This window comes from Myxocyprinus asiaticus, chromosome 34 (genome assembly GCF_019703515.2).
Source record: "Myxocyprinus asiaticus isolate MX2 ecotype Aquarium Trade chromosome 34, UBuf_Myxa_2, whole genome shotgun sequence".
NCBI classification, from domain to species: domain Eukaryota; kingdom Metazoa; phylum Chordata; class Actinopteri; order Cypriniformes; family Catostomidae; genus Myxocyprinus; species Myxocyprinus asiaticus.
The window spans coordinates 26,771,276-26,786,987 of NC_059377.1; the positions used below are offsets into that span (position 1 = coordinate 26,771,276).

Consider the following 15,712-nt stretch of genomic DNA (forward strand, 5'->3'; position numbering starts at 1 on the left):
TTTAACCTGTAAACTGTGTAAACATCACAATTCCCCAATTCCAAACTCAGAGAGGCGTCTTTGCCTTCTCATTTAAGTAGTCTACCACACGCTACAGGAATGGATAGCGTGAGATCCACAATTAGTACAGAAAACAGACCACTGCTAGCCTACTACTCACTACTCTCTCTCTTTTGTGCACACACACACACACACACACACAGCTGTCTTTGACTTAATCCAGCTCACTAGTTTGTGCTGGCAGGCAAATATGTGATGGTGCCAGAACTGTGTGAGAAGAGTAGGAGAAGCTCCAGACATTCAATATCTCTCTCTCAAATGCTGAGGAGGAATGTGTGTGAATATCTAAGTGAGTCTGTGTGAGTTTGTGCAAGTATGAGTGTGTGTGTGTGTGTGTGTGTGTGTGTATGTGTGACTGTAATTAAAGATGTGTAGTGCAGTTGTGCTCATTCCTGTCTTCTGTGAGACTTATGCTTAATTAATAACTGGTATTAATTAGAGGAAGACAGAGAGACAGAGAGAAGGAGACAGAAAGCAAATGGGATGCAAAGGTGATTTTATTAAGTAGCAGATCTAACTAGTATATTTGTTTGTGTGCACCTGCCTGTTGACCCCTCTGACAACATCAGTCTGATTTTGAAAACATGCAAATATCAATATTAAAACTGTGAAAATCCAGGCCTCAAAAAGTCATGGAAATAAATAAAACCCTGAAAAGTCACTGAAATTTCTAAAATGAATATACATTTTTCTAGTTATGCTAATTTGCTATTGCTCTTGGTCAGTGCCATCTCTATATTTAACCTTGTGCAACCCCGTGTCCATGTGCATGGACATTGTATTTTGGCTTCACTATACACAACGCATAATTTCATTTCATTTAAATCGACTGATCTCAGATTAGGAGACTCTGGGCTGTCAGTGAAGGGTTAAACTTTCAACGTACAGAGTCATGTGACAAAACAACATTGCATGAATCACAGAGTAGTTTGTCTTTGGGAGAAATGCCAAAAAAAACTACATCTGGTAAAAAAGCTAATTACATTTTTACATTGAAACCTGTTTGAGTCAAAAGTCTTTAGTTTCATCCGATATGCCATTTTTGATTTATCGCGAAACGCCATGCTGCTAAACACAATGTACATTATAGTGGACAATAGCACAAGGTTTTCATTAGAAATCCTATATTTACTGTGCATTTTAACATTGAAAAAATAATTGCTTTCAGATGCTTTATATTGAGTTAGGATGAAAATATGTGCATTTTTAACTGTTTTGAGACCAGTGAAGACAGACAGCACACAGGAGGTTAAGTCATTCACTAAATAGGGAGCAATGGAACATCCTAATGCTTTCCTATAATGCCAAGTGAATTCCATCCAAACTTCTATAAAAAATTCAGTTTTAGGCTGCAGATGATGTTTGAACCACTCAATATGTTTTGCAGACATGAGACAATGGTAAACAGTACATAGATTCAGAATTTATAATGTATAATTTTATTTTAACATGGTTGGCAGTGATTGGACGATGCTAGCCATTACTTGTATCAGAATTAATTATACTGATTTCTGATTGATAAATGCTTCAGTACAGGCTATCACTTGTTTGTTTGACAGTGCAGAGAGAAAACATTGAGATTTTGTTGACAAAGTAGAAAAAAACATTGTAACATAAAACTCAAATAAAAATTTTTTTATATAGTTTTTTATTTGTGCTTTTCCCAATACACGTTGTTCCAAAGCAGCTTTACAGAAAATCAGCTGTAATGTCTGTAATGTCTTAAAAACATGAAAAACCAACACTCCTGGAAACATAATAAACAATTTGATTAAAAACAAATCTGACTCTCTATAGCTTGGTATTATTTAAAATCTCAAAACTTAGTCAATCTTTAGGAAAACTATTTTCTCTAGAAACATTTTTTCTTTAGTTTTGGCTTGTTTATTAGGTACTACTAGTTTCAAATCAAAAAGGGAAATGGAAAATGCACACAGTAGTCACGCTTGGGTCTCAGGAGGTTAAAAAATAAGAAAAAATCTTATACAGTTATCTTGAAAAGTCATTTTATTCATTGGTCAAAAGGTAAAGAAACTCCTTTATAATATAAGTCTGCCTCAGATATTAAAGACAACTGTGTAACAGAAACAATTACTGAGCTTTCCATAGTTGTTTATGTCATTGTCTATTTCTGTGTCTCACTTTCTTAATTAATTAATTAATTATCTTCCATTGAACATTTTATATGTCACAGTTTCTTTATACCATATTATTGTCCCCACTGCTTACCTGTGTGGACTAGACCTTTGTAATTGACATGAAGAGGGTTGGCACAATTTAAGACTGTCCCATTTCAGTTTGTGAAGAAGTATTGTGAAAGAGCAGCTTGCTTATCCTTTAATTTAGCCAAATAATCTTTCAGAAAACTGCTGAAATTAGAAAATATTGGCAAGGGAACAAATAAAAAAATAAAAAAAAAAATAAAAAAAAGACAAATAATCTATTACATGTTAGCTTACTACACAAACAATAATGTATATAATAATTAGTTTGTAATAATAATACATAAGTAATTAGATCAAATTACTTAATTGAAGCAAGCAATTATTATTTTTCTGAACTTCCTTGTGGAAAGTTGCAAGTATGCAATACAAAATGCAATGCAATGCAATATAACATTGCTTATTCAACCAGTCTGAATGGAGCAAAGGATTCATTGTGTGATGAACAATAAGCACGTAAAAAGGAAAAAGCCAGAGAATTGTCTGAGGAGGTCAGACACACAATAGATGCCAACCATCACAATCACCAAGTTGATCTTCAAAGACCTTGATGTTCTTGTTTCCACCATTCATAATGGTATCAGGAAGATTAAGACCAATGGAAATGAAGCCAGCATGACAGGATGTGGTCATAAGGGAAATTTGAGAAAGACTACAAGAAATAATAGCTCAAATGGTAGAGAAAACTTCAGTTGGCAGCCATATTCAAGTTGATCTTTAGAGCTACAACTCACAACTTCTCTTCATTCACTCCATCTATTGTCAAACCAATGGATGGTTATATGTTTAAAGACAAGAATGACCCCAGTGCTGACAGAGACATAAGAAAGCTCAACTGCACTTCAATTGCCAAAACCTGAACATCCCTGAAAAGAAATCCTTCTAATGACCAAATCAAAACTTTTTAGTAAAACAAATCATTGCAGTGTTGACTGAAAACAAAATGAAGCCTTCAAAGAAGAGAACAGTCAAACTCAAGAGAGCTTCATTAATGTTTTGTGTTGTTTTGTTGCCTTGGCACTGGGTACCTTGAACACGCATGGTTACAAGAAGTAAAGCAAAGGCTTATGTTTTTTTGGAGCACCATTTTGAAAGCGGTGTCACAAACCTGGTTATTGAGTGAAGGTCATGGGCCTTCGAGCACACACAAACATAATTGTTCAGCATGATCTGATGTGTTCAGATCTAACCTGTGAGGAGAGATGACAACAGTGAGCAGGCACTGTTAAAATATGGGAGAATTAGAGCAGTTTGGACAAGAAGAGCTGTCCAAACTGGCAATAAAGGAGTGTGGGAAGCCTATCCATGGCTCCTAGATGCACTTGATTACAGTTATTTTGTTTGTGCCGCTGAATGTGAAAAGTCTAGTGTGTTATTGCTCTTTTGTTTTCTAGATTGAAGAAATAATTAAATTGTGAATCAACAATAAAGTTTCAGTTTATTAACTGTGAAATGAAGAACTGTGGAGACCAAAGATTTTTAATATATTTAATTCTTTTGTTTAGCAAAAATGTGTGAGTTATGAAGTGCCAGGGTGCACTTTTTATGTCTATTTGTCTCTCTTTCTGTCTTCAAAAATGCAAGTGTGGCAGCTTGTTTGGCACTGTGTACTGCAGCACATGTTTCTGGTTCGCTCAGTCGCTTTTTCTTTCTCTCTTTCTGCACTTTCCTTATCGTTGCCAGTTAGTAATAAAAACCATGTGGGACAGACTCAGAGATGGATAGAACTGTACTGTGCGCGCGTGTCCAGCCTCTTGACTAATTTGAAGGACATCACTATAATCTATTCCCTTAAGAATGCTACAAAGCACCATTCTTAGAGGAAACATTCCCCCAAAATGATCATTTACAAACCCTCATATTTTTTCTCACCCGCTTTGATTATTTTCTTTCCTCCATAAAACCTAAAATAAGATGTTAGGCAGAATGTCCGAGCTGCTCTTTTCCATAAAATCAATGTGGATGGTGATGTATACTGCCAAAAAGGACAAAAAGCACCATATAAGTAGTCCATATGATTTGTGTGTTATATTACAAGTCTTCACTTTAAATGAGTTACGTCAGGTTTAAAGGGATAAAAAAAAATTCAAGTGAATGGTGGCCAGAACTGTGAAGCTCCAAAAAGCACATAAAGTCAGCATAAAAGTAATCTATATGACTCCAGTGGTTAAATCCATACCTTCAGAAGCGATATGATAGGTCTGGATGATAAACAGATAAATATCTAAGTCCTTTTTTACTATAAATTCTCCTCCCTGCCCAGTAGGTGACAATGTGCACAAAGAATGTGAAAACAAACAAAAACTTAAATATGTATCTGTTTCTCATCCACACCTATCATATCACTTCTGAACGTATGGATTTAACCACTGGAGTTTTATGGATTAATTTTATTCTGCCTTCATGTGCTGTTAGGACCTTCAAAGTTCTAATTAATTACTCTTAATTAATTACTCTAATTAATAACTCTTCTGGCCACCATTCACTTGCATTGTATGGACCTACAGGGCTGAGATATTTTTCATTTGTTTTCAGCAGAAGAAAGAAAGTCATACACATCTGGGGTGGCATGAGGGTGAGTAAATGGTGAAATGATTTTAAATTTTTGGGTGAACTATCCCTTTAATGTTATTGATGGCAAACATCATTGGTTCTCTCCTGTCATATGATTGATCATGACGTATAGAACCTCAAATGAGATTTAAGAACTATGGCGGTGTGGAAGATGAACGGTAAATGACTTAAATGTCCTTTCCTCACACAATGCTATCGTATGAGTTCAGAAGACTGTGTGTAGCTAGTATGGCTTACTTTTATGATACTTTTATTGGCTTTTTGTCCTTTTTGGAGCTTAGCAGTATAAATTACCATCTACTTACTGTTTAGTAAACAGAACTTCGGACATTATGGCTAAGATCTCCTGTTTTACAGAAGAAAGAAAATAATAATGGCTTAAAACGACCTGGGGCTGAGTATAAAATGACACAATTTTCATTCTTGATTAAATATTGCTTTAAGTTAATGCATGCACTGGTATCTTCTTTCCTAATTTTTTAGCATGTCATTGAAAAATTTATTGAACCTTTTTAATGAATGGTTTCATTTTATCCTTAGTTCTCCTATTTAACCTTTTCTTCAGTCCATTCATACATTAATTCGTTCATTCATCTCTTTCTGCAGGAACTCTCTAGCCCGCTACATATCCCTCCTCTCATCCCCATGCTGCCCCCTTCTGCCAGGTTCCAACTTCTCTGCATTGCTTAGGATGTCAGCCTTTCCCCTGCAGGGTCATTTTATGTGTGTACCCATTACGTGTAGGTTGGTTTGTTTTAGTGAGCTTGAATGATAAATTCTTTGAAAATCTTAATTTTGCAATTTGATATTGCCTTAATTAAACACTGTTACATATATTATTTACTGAACCAAATGTATTACAATGTAGACATTTTGGAAACATAAGAGCCTCCCCCTAAACCCTTTTTTTTTTTTTTTATTGTGTAATTTTCATGGCATGCACATTCAATATTACTTTAAATCAACACATAGAAGCTTTTTGAGAAGGATCTTTAGACACAAGATACGAGTAATTTTAAACAGTTGTAAATTGTGGCAGATAGACCCACATGATTATAATGAACAAGTAATAACAAGTACCTGGAAAACTTGCATTTGTAAAATGCGTTTGTAAATTAAGCATTTGAAATAAGCATTTTTAAGTTGGTCACTATCACAGAAATAAGTTAAGACTCCAACATACAACACCATGTTTTTACAATGCAAAGTCTGCACTTTGAACATTTGGACTTACATTTTAGATTGTGTTGCTTATTCTCTTATTCCTCTTAATATTTATCCCCTTTTCTCCCAATTTGAAATGCCCAATTCCCCCTACTTAGTAGGTCCTCGTGGTGGCGCGGTTATTCACCTCAATCCAGGTGGTGGAGGACAAGTCTCAGTTTCCTCCGCTTCTGAGACAGTCAATCCACGCATCTTATCACATGGCTCGCTGTGCATGACACTGCGGAGGCATGTGGCGGCTCATGCTACCCTCCGCGATCCATGCACAACTTACCACGTGCCCCATTGAGAGCGAGAACCCCTAATCGCAACCACCAGGAGGTTACCCCATGTGGCTCTACCCTCCCTAGCAACCGGGCCAATTTGGTTACTTAGGAGACCTGACTGGAGTCACTCAGCATGCCCTGAATTCAAACTCATGACTCCAGGGGTGGTAGTCAGCATATTCCTCTTAATTCTTAAATTCAGACTTTGTACTTACTGAGGTATTACTGGTTATGGACAGTTTACACACAGTGATCTGTGTAGTAGAGTTTGGTGAGTGACTATTAATTTTTAGGATTGCACTGAAAGTTTATTTAAAATTGCCAGATCAGTTGCCTATCCACTAAGACTTCTCTTGCCATAGTAAGGCCTGCTATCTTTTGCTTTGGAAAAGAAAACTGTGTAACCATGTATACCGTTCCACTCATATTATATTGCCATGGATACAACTGTTCTCTAACTGTATCGCCATAGTGACAAGTGTCCTTTTGCCCACAGGGATAATACAAAGCATAGCCACAACAGCAGACATGGTAAGAACAACTGCAGTATTTCAATAGCATTTTCTGCTATGATGTTGACAAGTGTATATTTGCATTCCTCAACTGTCAAAAGTCAATATATCTTTTGTTTTTTTCCCCTTTTCCCTTTGAAATATTACTGGGCCTGTTGTCTGTGCGTCTGAAAACTTGGGATCCGAAGACTGTATGAAGCCCGGTGGTCAAATTCATTGTAGCCAAGAACAACACAGTGAGAGGAAAGAGTGTACTCAAACAGGCTTCCTGCTGAAACGGAACCAGCGCACACTTGGACTTAATACAGAATCATTACAGATATATATACATAAATACATAGATCTTGATCTACAATCTTGGGGTAATGAGCCACCTGTCAGGTCGCTCTGGCAGTGTTCGTTTGGCTTGTGACGCTCTGGCTGACAAGGACTACAGTAATGCTGAGGGCCCCTCTCCATGGGAGGGGGATGAAGAGTCTGGGGGCACATCTGTAGAACCCACTGGCTCTGATCCAGCCAACTCACTACATTACAGCCTTTTTTCACCTCCCTCTTTAGCTAATGGCCTGCGAAATCATGAAAACCAGCTTCAACATAAGACAAGGAGACGGAGGCATGGAGAATATGTGGAGCAAATACACACACATGAACAAATGCACATTCAGCAAAACACACAACCACAGATGAACACACCTCAGCAATCACACCCACTCACACAGACAAGCACACACCTGCAGCCTTGTACACACATTCCAATGGATACGAATATGTGGATGGACACAAAAATACTAACACACAAGCGCACACAAAAGGACATATGCGCACCCACGGGCAGTGGCTCCTCACTTTTGGAGCTGGACCCTTCCCTTATCCCAGAGGATTTGTCTTTAACTCCCAAAACTGAAACACATAATCTCTGTGTTCAGTCACCCCCTTTGTTACACACCACACCTCCCCCAAAGAATCTGACACCTCCCCAATACAACCCTTTGTCTTTACTCAAGGAGGAGATAGAGCACAACTCAACATCTCCACTAGAAATCGATCATATCACCAACCTGGATCACATACGTTTAACAGGCCAAACCACTGTCATGACCTCTGTAGAGGGTGAGAGGAAGTATACCCTGCGGAGCTCTGGTCGGTCACGTTTCCCCTGCCATCTTCGGAAATCATCCCGTTTACGTAGAGCTGCTGAGGAAACCATGTTTAAAAGAGAACTGGACCAAAAGGATGAAGAGGAGGAAAATATAGTCTGTAGAACAGAGGACATTAGGCCAGTGGAGGATCATCCTCCAGAGGTGGGTGTGGCAGCCTCATGCTTTGAGGTTTTATCAGCGCCAGCCATTGCAGCAGATGTTACACCAAGTCATATAATGAAAACTTCAGAAGGAGAGGGCATTGTTACTCACCACTCAGTTAGAGGAAGGCAACAGGCACGTTTTACGGGTGTAAGAAGGATTGTGGTGAAAGTAGCCAGAATACCTGTTCACATGAGCCGACGACACAAAAGCTACAAGATCTCCTCATTGGAGTCGGTGTGTGCTGGATCCCATGGGGAGGGGCTTGAGAGAGGTTTAGGTGGTGAGTCAGGAGCTAATGTTCCCAGAGAGCCCACTGCTCTTCTCCACATGAAAAACAATGGAAAGAGTGTGATGGTGATGTTTCCACCCGGAAAACTTCCTGTCATCTTGAAGCGGCGTAGGGGACGCCCTCCTAAACAGGCATTACCAGGGCAACCTGACATGCATGAGACCAGAGTAGGAGCAGCCAGTGCAGCAGAGCCCAAAAAAATAAGGAGGCGACGGACAGTAAAGCTACCATCCCCACAGCCCTCATATGTTAATGATACCAATGATGTTAAAGTAGAATATGCAGATGTTCTCTCTAAACTGGCCTTCTTGAACAGGCAACCTCCCAGTACTGGCCGCTGCTCCCCTCCACGCTGCTGGACCCCAACAGAACCTGAGACTTTTCATATACCACCAGAAAATCCATCCCTTTCCACTATTTTGCACCGTCTCACAGGGTTCCGCAGGAGAGGTGGTCGTGCAGGCTGTATGGGGAGTAGGGGAGGGGGTGCTTCTGGATCTTCTGAATCCTTTAAGAGGTCATTCAGTGACTTCTTTGAAACAATTGGCAAGAAATGGAAAGCCACCACATCTGAACTAGGAACTCCTCGAAAAAGAGGCAAAGGAGTTACTAGGGGAATAACTAGGGCATCTTTAGGTGACTCTGCACAAGGGGAGAAAGTTAGAAAACGGCGGTCACGAAAGAATGGGGCATTAAAGAATGGACCGAATGCTCAAGAACAAGACTGGCAAAATGGGAACAGTGGTTGGATAGGGAAAGCTGACAGAGATATTTCTGAGAAAGCAAGTAGTTATCAGAGTCTTTGTTCCCCTCGAGGAAGTTTTCAAACCAGTGAAGCTATTAAGGGGGGGATGTACCACAGCCCTGGCATGAGAGGGATGGGCAGTGGAGAGGAGTCTCAGGGTATGTTTGCAGGATACTTTCGTTCCCTACTTGATTCTGATGACTCCACTGACTTGCTAGACATCTCTATGTCCAGTCCTGCTGGACGTCAGGAAAGCCATAAACTTACCCCAGGATATGAGGGTGGCAGCCCAGGTGCAGCCCACCCTTGGTCTACTGCCTTTTCTAAAAGAAGTCCTAAAAGAGCAGCCTGTCTTGGGGAAGGGGCCCCATTACACTCACCCCAAACTCAGGCCAGCTCAGCAACTAACCCCTCATACCCATATAGTGGTTCACAGCCTTCTCCCACCCCATCCTTCACTAAATCCCCTGCTCTCTTGCTTTCCCGTTCACCTAGTTCTCCCCATCCATCTGGAGGTTTTTCTGAAAACCCACCTAGTTATAGTGCTGGGGTCCCTCAAGGAGGAAGTATTCACCCTCTCCCTCAACAGCAGCAACAACAGCAACGGCCAAGTGACTGTAGCTATGCATGTGGCACAAAAACTCCCTCTGTTCCTTCAGCACAGTGTCAGATGAGTTATTCCAATTACCAGGGTTCTGCCAAGCGAAATTATAGTGGATATCCAGGCCCACCCCATTCAACCATACTGCGAGGAGACTCTGGTCCAACCTCACCAGGAGGAAGCTATTTGTCAATGTCAAAGTCTAGCCCCTACACATTAACTTCCTCTCTCCCTGACGGTTGTAGACAATACACCTCCACAGCACAGTGGGGGTATAGACAAGGGGGAAATAATTGGGGTGGTGATACATATGGGACTCATCAGCTTCATGGTTACTCTGACTATGGCGTTGCCGGAAATGGTTCAGAATCCAAAGACATTTTGGACATCTCAAACTACACACCCCAAAAAGCCAAACAGCGTCCCTGCCCTGAAACTCCCTCTGAATCCTCCTCAGACTCTTCTCATACTGGTGGAGGGGGGATGGGTGCAATGGGGGGAGCATTTCGCCCAAGGGATGTTCCTATGCCTGAGGGGCAGTCTAGCCTTTCAAGCCTGGAGAAGCTAATGCTTGACTGGAATGAGAATTCGGCAGGCCCCTCTTACAACTGGAGTCAGAATGTACTATTCCAAGGGGGGACAAAACTAGGTCATGGCCGAAGGAAAAAGTCTGAGATACACAATGAGAAGGAAGCATGTTCTGTTCCCCCAGGATCCCCTGCCAGCCCTCCTATGCAAGGAGGAGGGCCAAAACGTAGTGCTACAGGTGGAAGACAACCCAGGGGAGCCAGAGGCAGGGGAGGATTCTCATCTTGCCAAAGAGAGCGACAACCACCACAAAAAACAAAAACTCAAAAGCCTACAGCCTCATCAGAGTCATGTCAGATGGGTTCAGGGGGTGTATACCAGGAAGCATTGGACTACTACAGTGGAGACAGTAGCAGCCTGTCACCTCTCAGCCATGCCCCAGAGTCGTGTGAATACCCCTCCCCATATTCTGTCAACACTTCTACTCCCTCCTCAGATGAGCGATTTGCTCATATCTACCCTCCAGACTCTGCCTCTGTGTCTCCTAGTTTATCAAACCAGTCAGATGTCCTAAAGCAGTACCCTAAACCTGGGCCTCCCTCACAGACTTATGGCCATGTGGCCAGGACTTTCAGCCCAACCCTGTCCCCAACCCCTCGCCTCTTGCCACAGTGTGGTTCCGCCATGAGTCCACACCGGGTTCCAAAAGACCAGTTAACCCAGTATGATTCCCCCAGTTATAGTGGCTCTCCATGCTGGTATGGGCAAGGAGGAAGTGTCGCTAGCAGTCCCCAAACCTTTGAAGAACAGCGACCACCAGCAGTCTCTTTGTTCCCCCACAAACGGGACATGCCATTGATGGTCTCTGGGATGAGGGTTCTGTCCAATTCATCGTACCCCTCCCCTTTACACAGAGGCCCTACCACATCCACTTTATGTGTGAGTGGAACTCTGGATTCTTCCTCTCAGCATGAAGAGATGGGTTACCATGGTAACTTGGAAAGCTATGCACCCCTTGGACACCGTTATGCACCCCAAACTGCCCGGGGAGGGGTACTCTGCCAGCTTCTTGACCAGCCCAGCGATGAAGGATTCACAGTTACCAGCCTGTAGCTGGAATTATCATGGCATTGCTGAAGAGGTAAGAGAGGAATTCTGGGACAGTTGAAATGATAGCAATATTAAATTATCTATTTAAGTGCACAGTTTGGTTGTATCTGTTTACACATAAACAGGACATCTGTACTTATATTTCTGAGAAATGTTTCCAGTAAATACTCACTCTGATTTTACCACAAAATGTGAATTTATGTATTTATGTCACTATGTATTTGAGACTAACCCATCTTCCTTGATGTCTCTATTCCTGACAGATGAAATGGACCCTTTTCATATTTTTAATATTTTTTAAAGGATAAGCTTTGGAAGACACTTACTGAGTTGAGACTGAGGAGTTTCACAGCTATGGACTAAATAAAGACTTCTCCAGCAGTGACAATCAAGATCAAAATTCAGACACATGTACAGACACACACATAAACACACATGCACCAACGCACAAACACATTCTATCTCCACAATACATTCACATGTACTTGCTTATAAACTTTCATATGCTGACATGCAACTGCAAAAGCATGTGCGAATAGACATACACTCACAAATTAACATTGCTGCACAGCTTGGGCTAGGCATTTTTTGAAAGGACCGAATGGACACTGCTAGTATCATGAAGAAACCAATTTGCTGAAAAGCAGGGAACAACATGTCCTTTTCTTTAGAGTGTAACTGTGCAAATGTGAATTCCACATTTTAGTAATACCCAAAAACTAAACTTTTTGTGCGAGACCACACAAAAGGTTTTTCATCCTGTTCCTTTTTCTCTGTCTGGTTTTAGTCTCAAAACCTCCTCTGATTATGTCACAGAGGAGATCATTTACTTTATCCCTAAAGGTCCACTTCCTTCAGCATCTATAAATTATGACACTGCACAAACTTTGCCATCTTCTCACTCCAAGTTCTATCTGTTTTTTAAAAGCCAGCACTTGTACATAAGCTACTCAAACAGTTCCATCAATAGAGGAGATCATTGCAATGAAACAACAACAGAAACAGAAAGTTCAGCTAAAAGAGATATGTTAAAGCAACAATGTCATGAGAGTGTTTCAGAACTGCTTTAAGGACACATGAGGGGGATACCAGTTTTATTTGGCTTTATATAGTTTAGCTTGGGTCTGTACAAGTACAATTTCATTAATCTTTTTTTAACAATGGCCTGGTCTGGTTCAACAGGAATGTTTCTCAATTTGATCCCCTTAACCATCGCTCTGAACCTGCAGCATGGTCACCTTGTACCCAACATCCAGCTCTCATTCTTGTGTTTTTATCATCACAGGAGGACAAAAACCCATGCACTGGCCCCAAAAGATGCTGTGCTTGTCAAGATATTAAGAGGCCAAGGCACTTTCCACACTTGAAACGATCCTGGAACTCAGGGTGTGGACAATGCATATTCTCCTCCCCATCCTCTTTTTTCTTTCTTCCCTCTGTTCGTATTTCTTGTGGTCCGCTGAGTCGTACAGTGTTTTTTTTTTTTGTTATTTTTGTGATGAAATATTGTATCTGTCTGTTCCATATACTGTATCTGAGGTGAAAATATTTAAATACACATTTTGTTCTGATCATTGTTTAATTTTGTCCTGCCTCTGATCTGTGGTTTGGAGAAATTAGATGAATATGAAACTTGGTCCATTGGTGGCCAAGTAGGGTATACATTTCCTACTTGGCCACCAATGGACCCTTTCCTTAGTTTCATATTAACATATCAATGGATATTAACATTTAACAACGTGTCAGTTCACGTTCAGTTGCCTGTTCAATTAGTTGATAATCAAAAACATAGATTATTAAAACAATAAAGCTTTAAAAATGATTCACTCTAGATAAGACGTATCAATGAGTTTGCGTGCCTGGGCATGAACAACCTGGATATCCCACAACATTTCTTATCAAAACAGTTCTGTTTTCTGAGAGCAGTTTCTTTGGCTTGTTTGTATTCAGGGCTGTGCAGCACCGCTCAGGCATTTGGAACGAGGCAATTGCGCTTTGGGCTTCAGACATTATCACAGTTTAGATGAGTACACCAGTGGAGATGTGAGACAGAGAAAATGACTGTGTGGGAATTGTGGAATTTATGGAAATAAAGTAATTCGAGTGAAGGAGGATGAGAATATTTAGAATCACATTTTCTTGGTTTACGTGTGAGGGTTTTCCCTTTTATGAATAATTAATAAATGTATGTGTGTGTGTGTGGGGGGGGGGGGGGGTGTTGATACATCAACTTTAGTTTCTCACCCTCGTGCTGCCCCACTGTTGAGAAAGTGAAAGTATTTGGCAATTACGTCACACATATGCCTTACCATCGCGCTTTCGCTTAGGGATTTTCAGAGCTAAAGCTCTTGATTAGATTTAAACAGCTGCTGAAAGAACATTTATAAAAGAGAGAGACGCAGGCAAATATAAAACAAATATGTTTTAATATGCATGAGGTTGTGTTATTATTATATTGTCTATTTGAAACAAACACGAATTTATATAAATACCTAATTTTTTAAATGCAAATCTTAATGTGGGCTACTTAGCTGTCATCATGTAGTGCAGCAGCATTACAAACAGATGTTTATAGTATTCCCACGGCAGTTTGTAATCTCTCTGATATTCTCTTATAATGTTTGTCAGATTAGTAGGCTAGGATCATTTAGAACACAGCATATGAGAAGGCACTCTATTAAATTACAAAAAAATCAATACAGCATTATTGTGCCTTCGTAAAAATGTAGGTTAATCTTGCTTTTTCAAGCTGCATGCTTGCAGTGTAAATTAGAGTAGGACTTTGTTTAGAAATTAAACTGTCAAGCATGAAGAAGGTTATAGATCCTTAAAGAAACCCCTGATTCTCATCAGAAATTCCCCTGCTTTAGCTGTCCGACGGTAGGCCTAATATAATTGTACATTAACAAGTCAGAAAAAACACAAGCAGACAAGGAATGTTTTTTATTGCAAAGCGACGTATTAAGCATTCTGTTTTGACGTGAACGCTTAGCATTTGCGTACAGTCGTACGCTAGCCTTTCAAAGTATTGGCTACTTCATTTGACTGTGCGTGCATACAGAGGCAGTTGGTTAGGGTCTCAAAAATCCCAATTTAACCCTTGCATATAAGCATTGTTAGTGTCTGTACTGTACTGTAGGACCACATTTTCTCTTTTACTTCACTCTAAGAGCATCACTAGACCCCTTTTACCAATTCTGCTGTGCCCCAGTCAATTTTTTCCAATAAATCAAGAGCGTGAAAACGTATACAGATCTGGGAAATATGGTTTCCCATTCAAAACACGAGACTAATTGTGATTCCTGTTGAAGTGAACAATTGGATAACGTTTGCTTGTTAACTAACATGAGCTTCAATCACAAACTAAGGGATAACGCAAACTTTTGAAAACAGTTTTCAAAGTGCAAGTTTTTGAAAGTAAACATACAAAAACGCGAATTTGTGAAAACGATGACGTCATGCGCACGCGTATTACGTGTTATATAAAGAATGATGGATTGATAGACATCAATTTGAGATGTATAATTATAAATATGAATACTGGCGTCTGTGCAAATAACGATAATCAACAATTTATTCATTTGGAGTGTTTTGTATGGAGAGTGAACATTGTACAGTAGGCAGAACCTGCAATTTGAAAATCTTGAAATTATTGTATGGATTCGGATGGGAAAAATGTATTTGTATTTTAAATGTTATTTATTTAATTTTATTTGATGTTTCTTTTTCCTGCAGTTCATTCACCCACCGTTATGTATATAGCCTATAGACAGAGATGTGATGCCATGTACAGTATTCAATGATATGCTTAGAATATGAAAACATGAGGCAGTGAAAATGCATGTTAGATCCAGTGTACACAAGATATCCATATATCAGAGTTCTGTCTGATATCCAAAACCAGTCAACATCAACAGCTTGTTATGTTAACTTACTCTCCTACCAGCCCAAGAGTCAGCAGGGGGAATGCAGAAGAAGGCAGGAGAAGAAGTGATGGTAAAAATGAGCAGAGTTTATTGAATAATCTTGAGAGTTCAGTCTATAGGCATGCGCGCGAGTACTTCAAAACAACGCGCGAGCCATTCAGCACTATAATGACGGACTACAGGACAGTGTTTATGCTGCTCAAGATTTTGAGTTTATTGACGCTTCTCCAGCAAATTAACTGTAGTAATAAAGCAACCTCATCGTCCGTCCAGACAAAATTGCTCGATGCTTTCGCCATCTTCATTGTTTGTATTCACCGCTCTGTGGAAGATGCTTGTGTGCGCAGGCGT

At 40.2% G+C, this 15,712-nt stretch overlaps 1 protein-coding gene across 6 annotated transcripts in view; it reads left to right on the forward strand.

The window, feature by feature from the left end:
- Positions 1-13,541, forward strand: part of ahdc1 (AT hook, DNA binding motif, containing 1) — a 29,099-nt gene extending 15,558 nt beyond the window's left edge. For 3 of the 6 annotated variants that reach the window (XM_051671373.1, XM_051671374.1, XM_051671372.1), the window contains 4 exons: positions 5,463-5,596; positions 6,843-6,877; positions 7,047-11,466; positions 11,699-13,541. In XM_051671373.1, coding sequence (XP_051527333.1) covers positions 7,224-11,438 — 4,215 coding nt within the window. In that variant the 5' untranslated portion in view covers positions 5,463-5,596; positions 6,843-6,877; positions 7,047-7,223 and the 3' untranslated portion in view covers positions 11,439-11,466; positions 11,699-13,541. The remainder of the gene's footprint in view (positions 1-5,462; positions 5,597-6,842; positions 6,878-7,046; positions 11,467-11,698) is intronic. The other 3 variants (XM_051671376.1, XM_051671378.1, XM_051671375.1) reach the window with 2 other exon arrangements.
- The last annotated feature ends 2,171 nt before the right edge of the window (positions 13,542-15,712 follow it).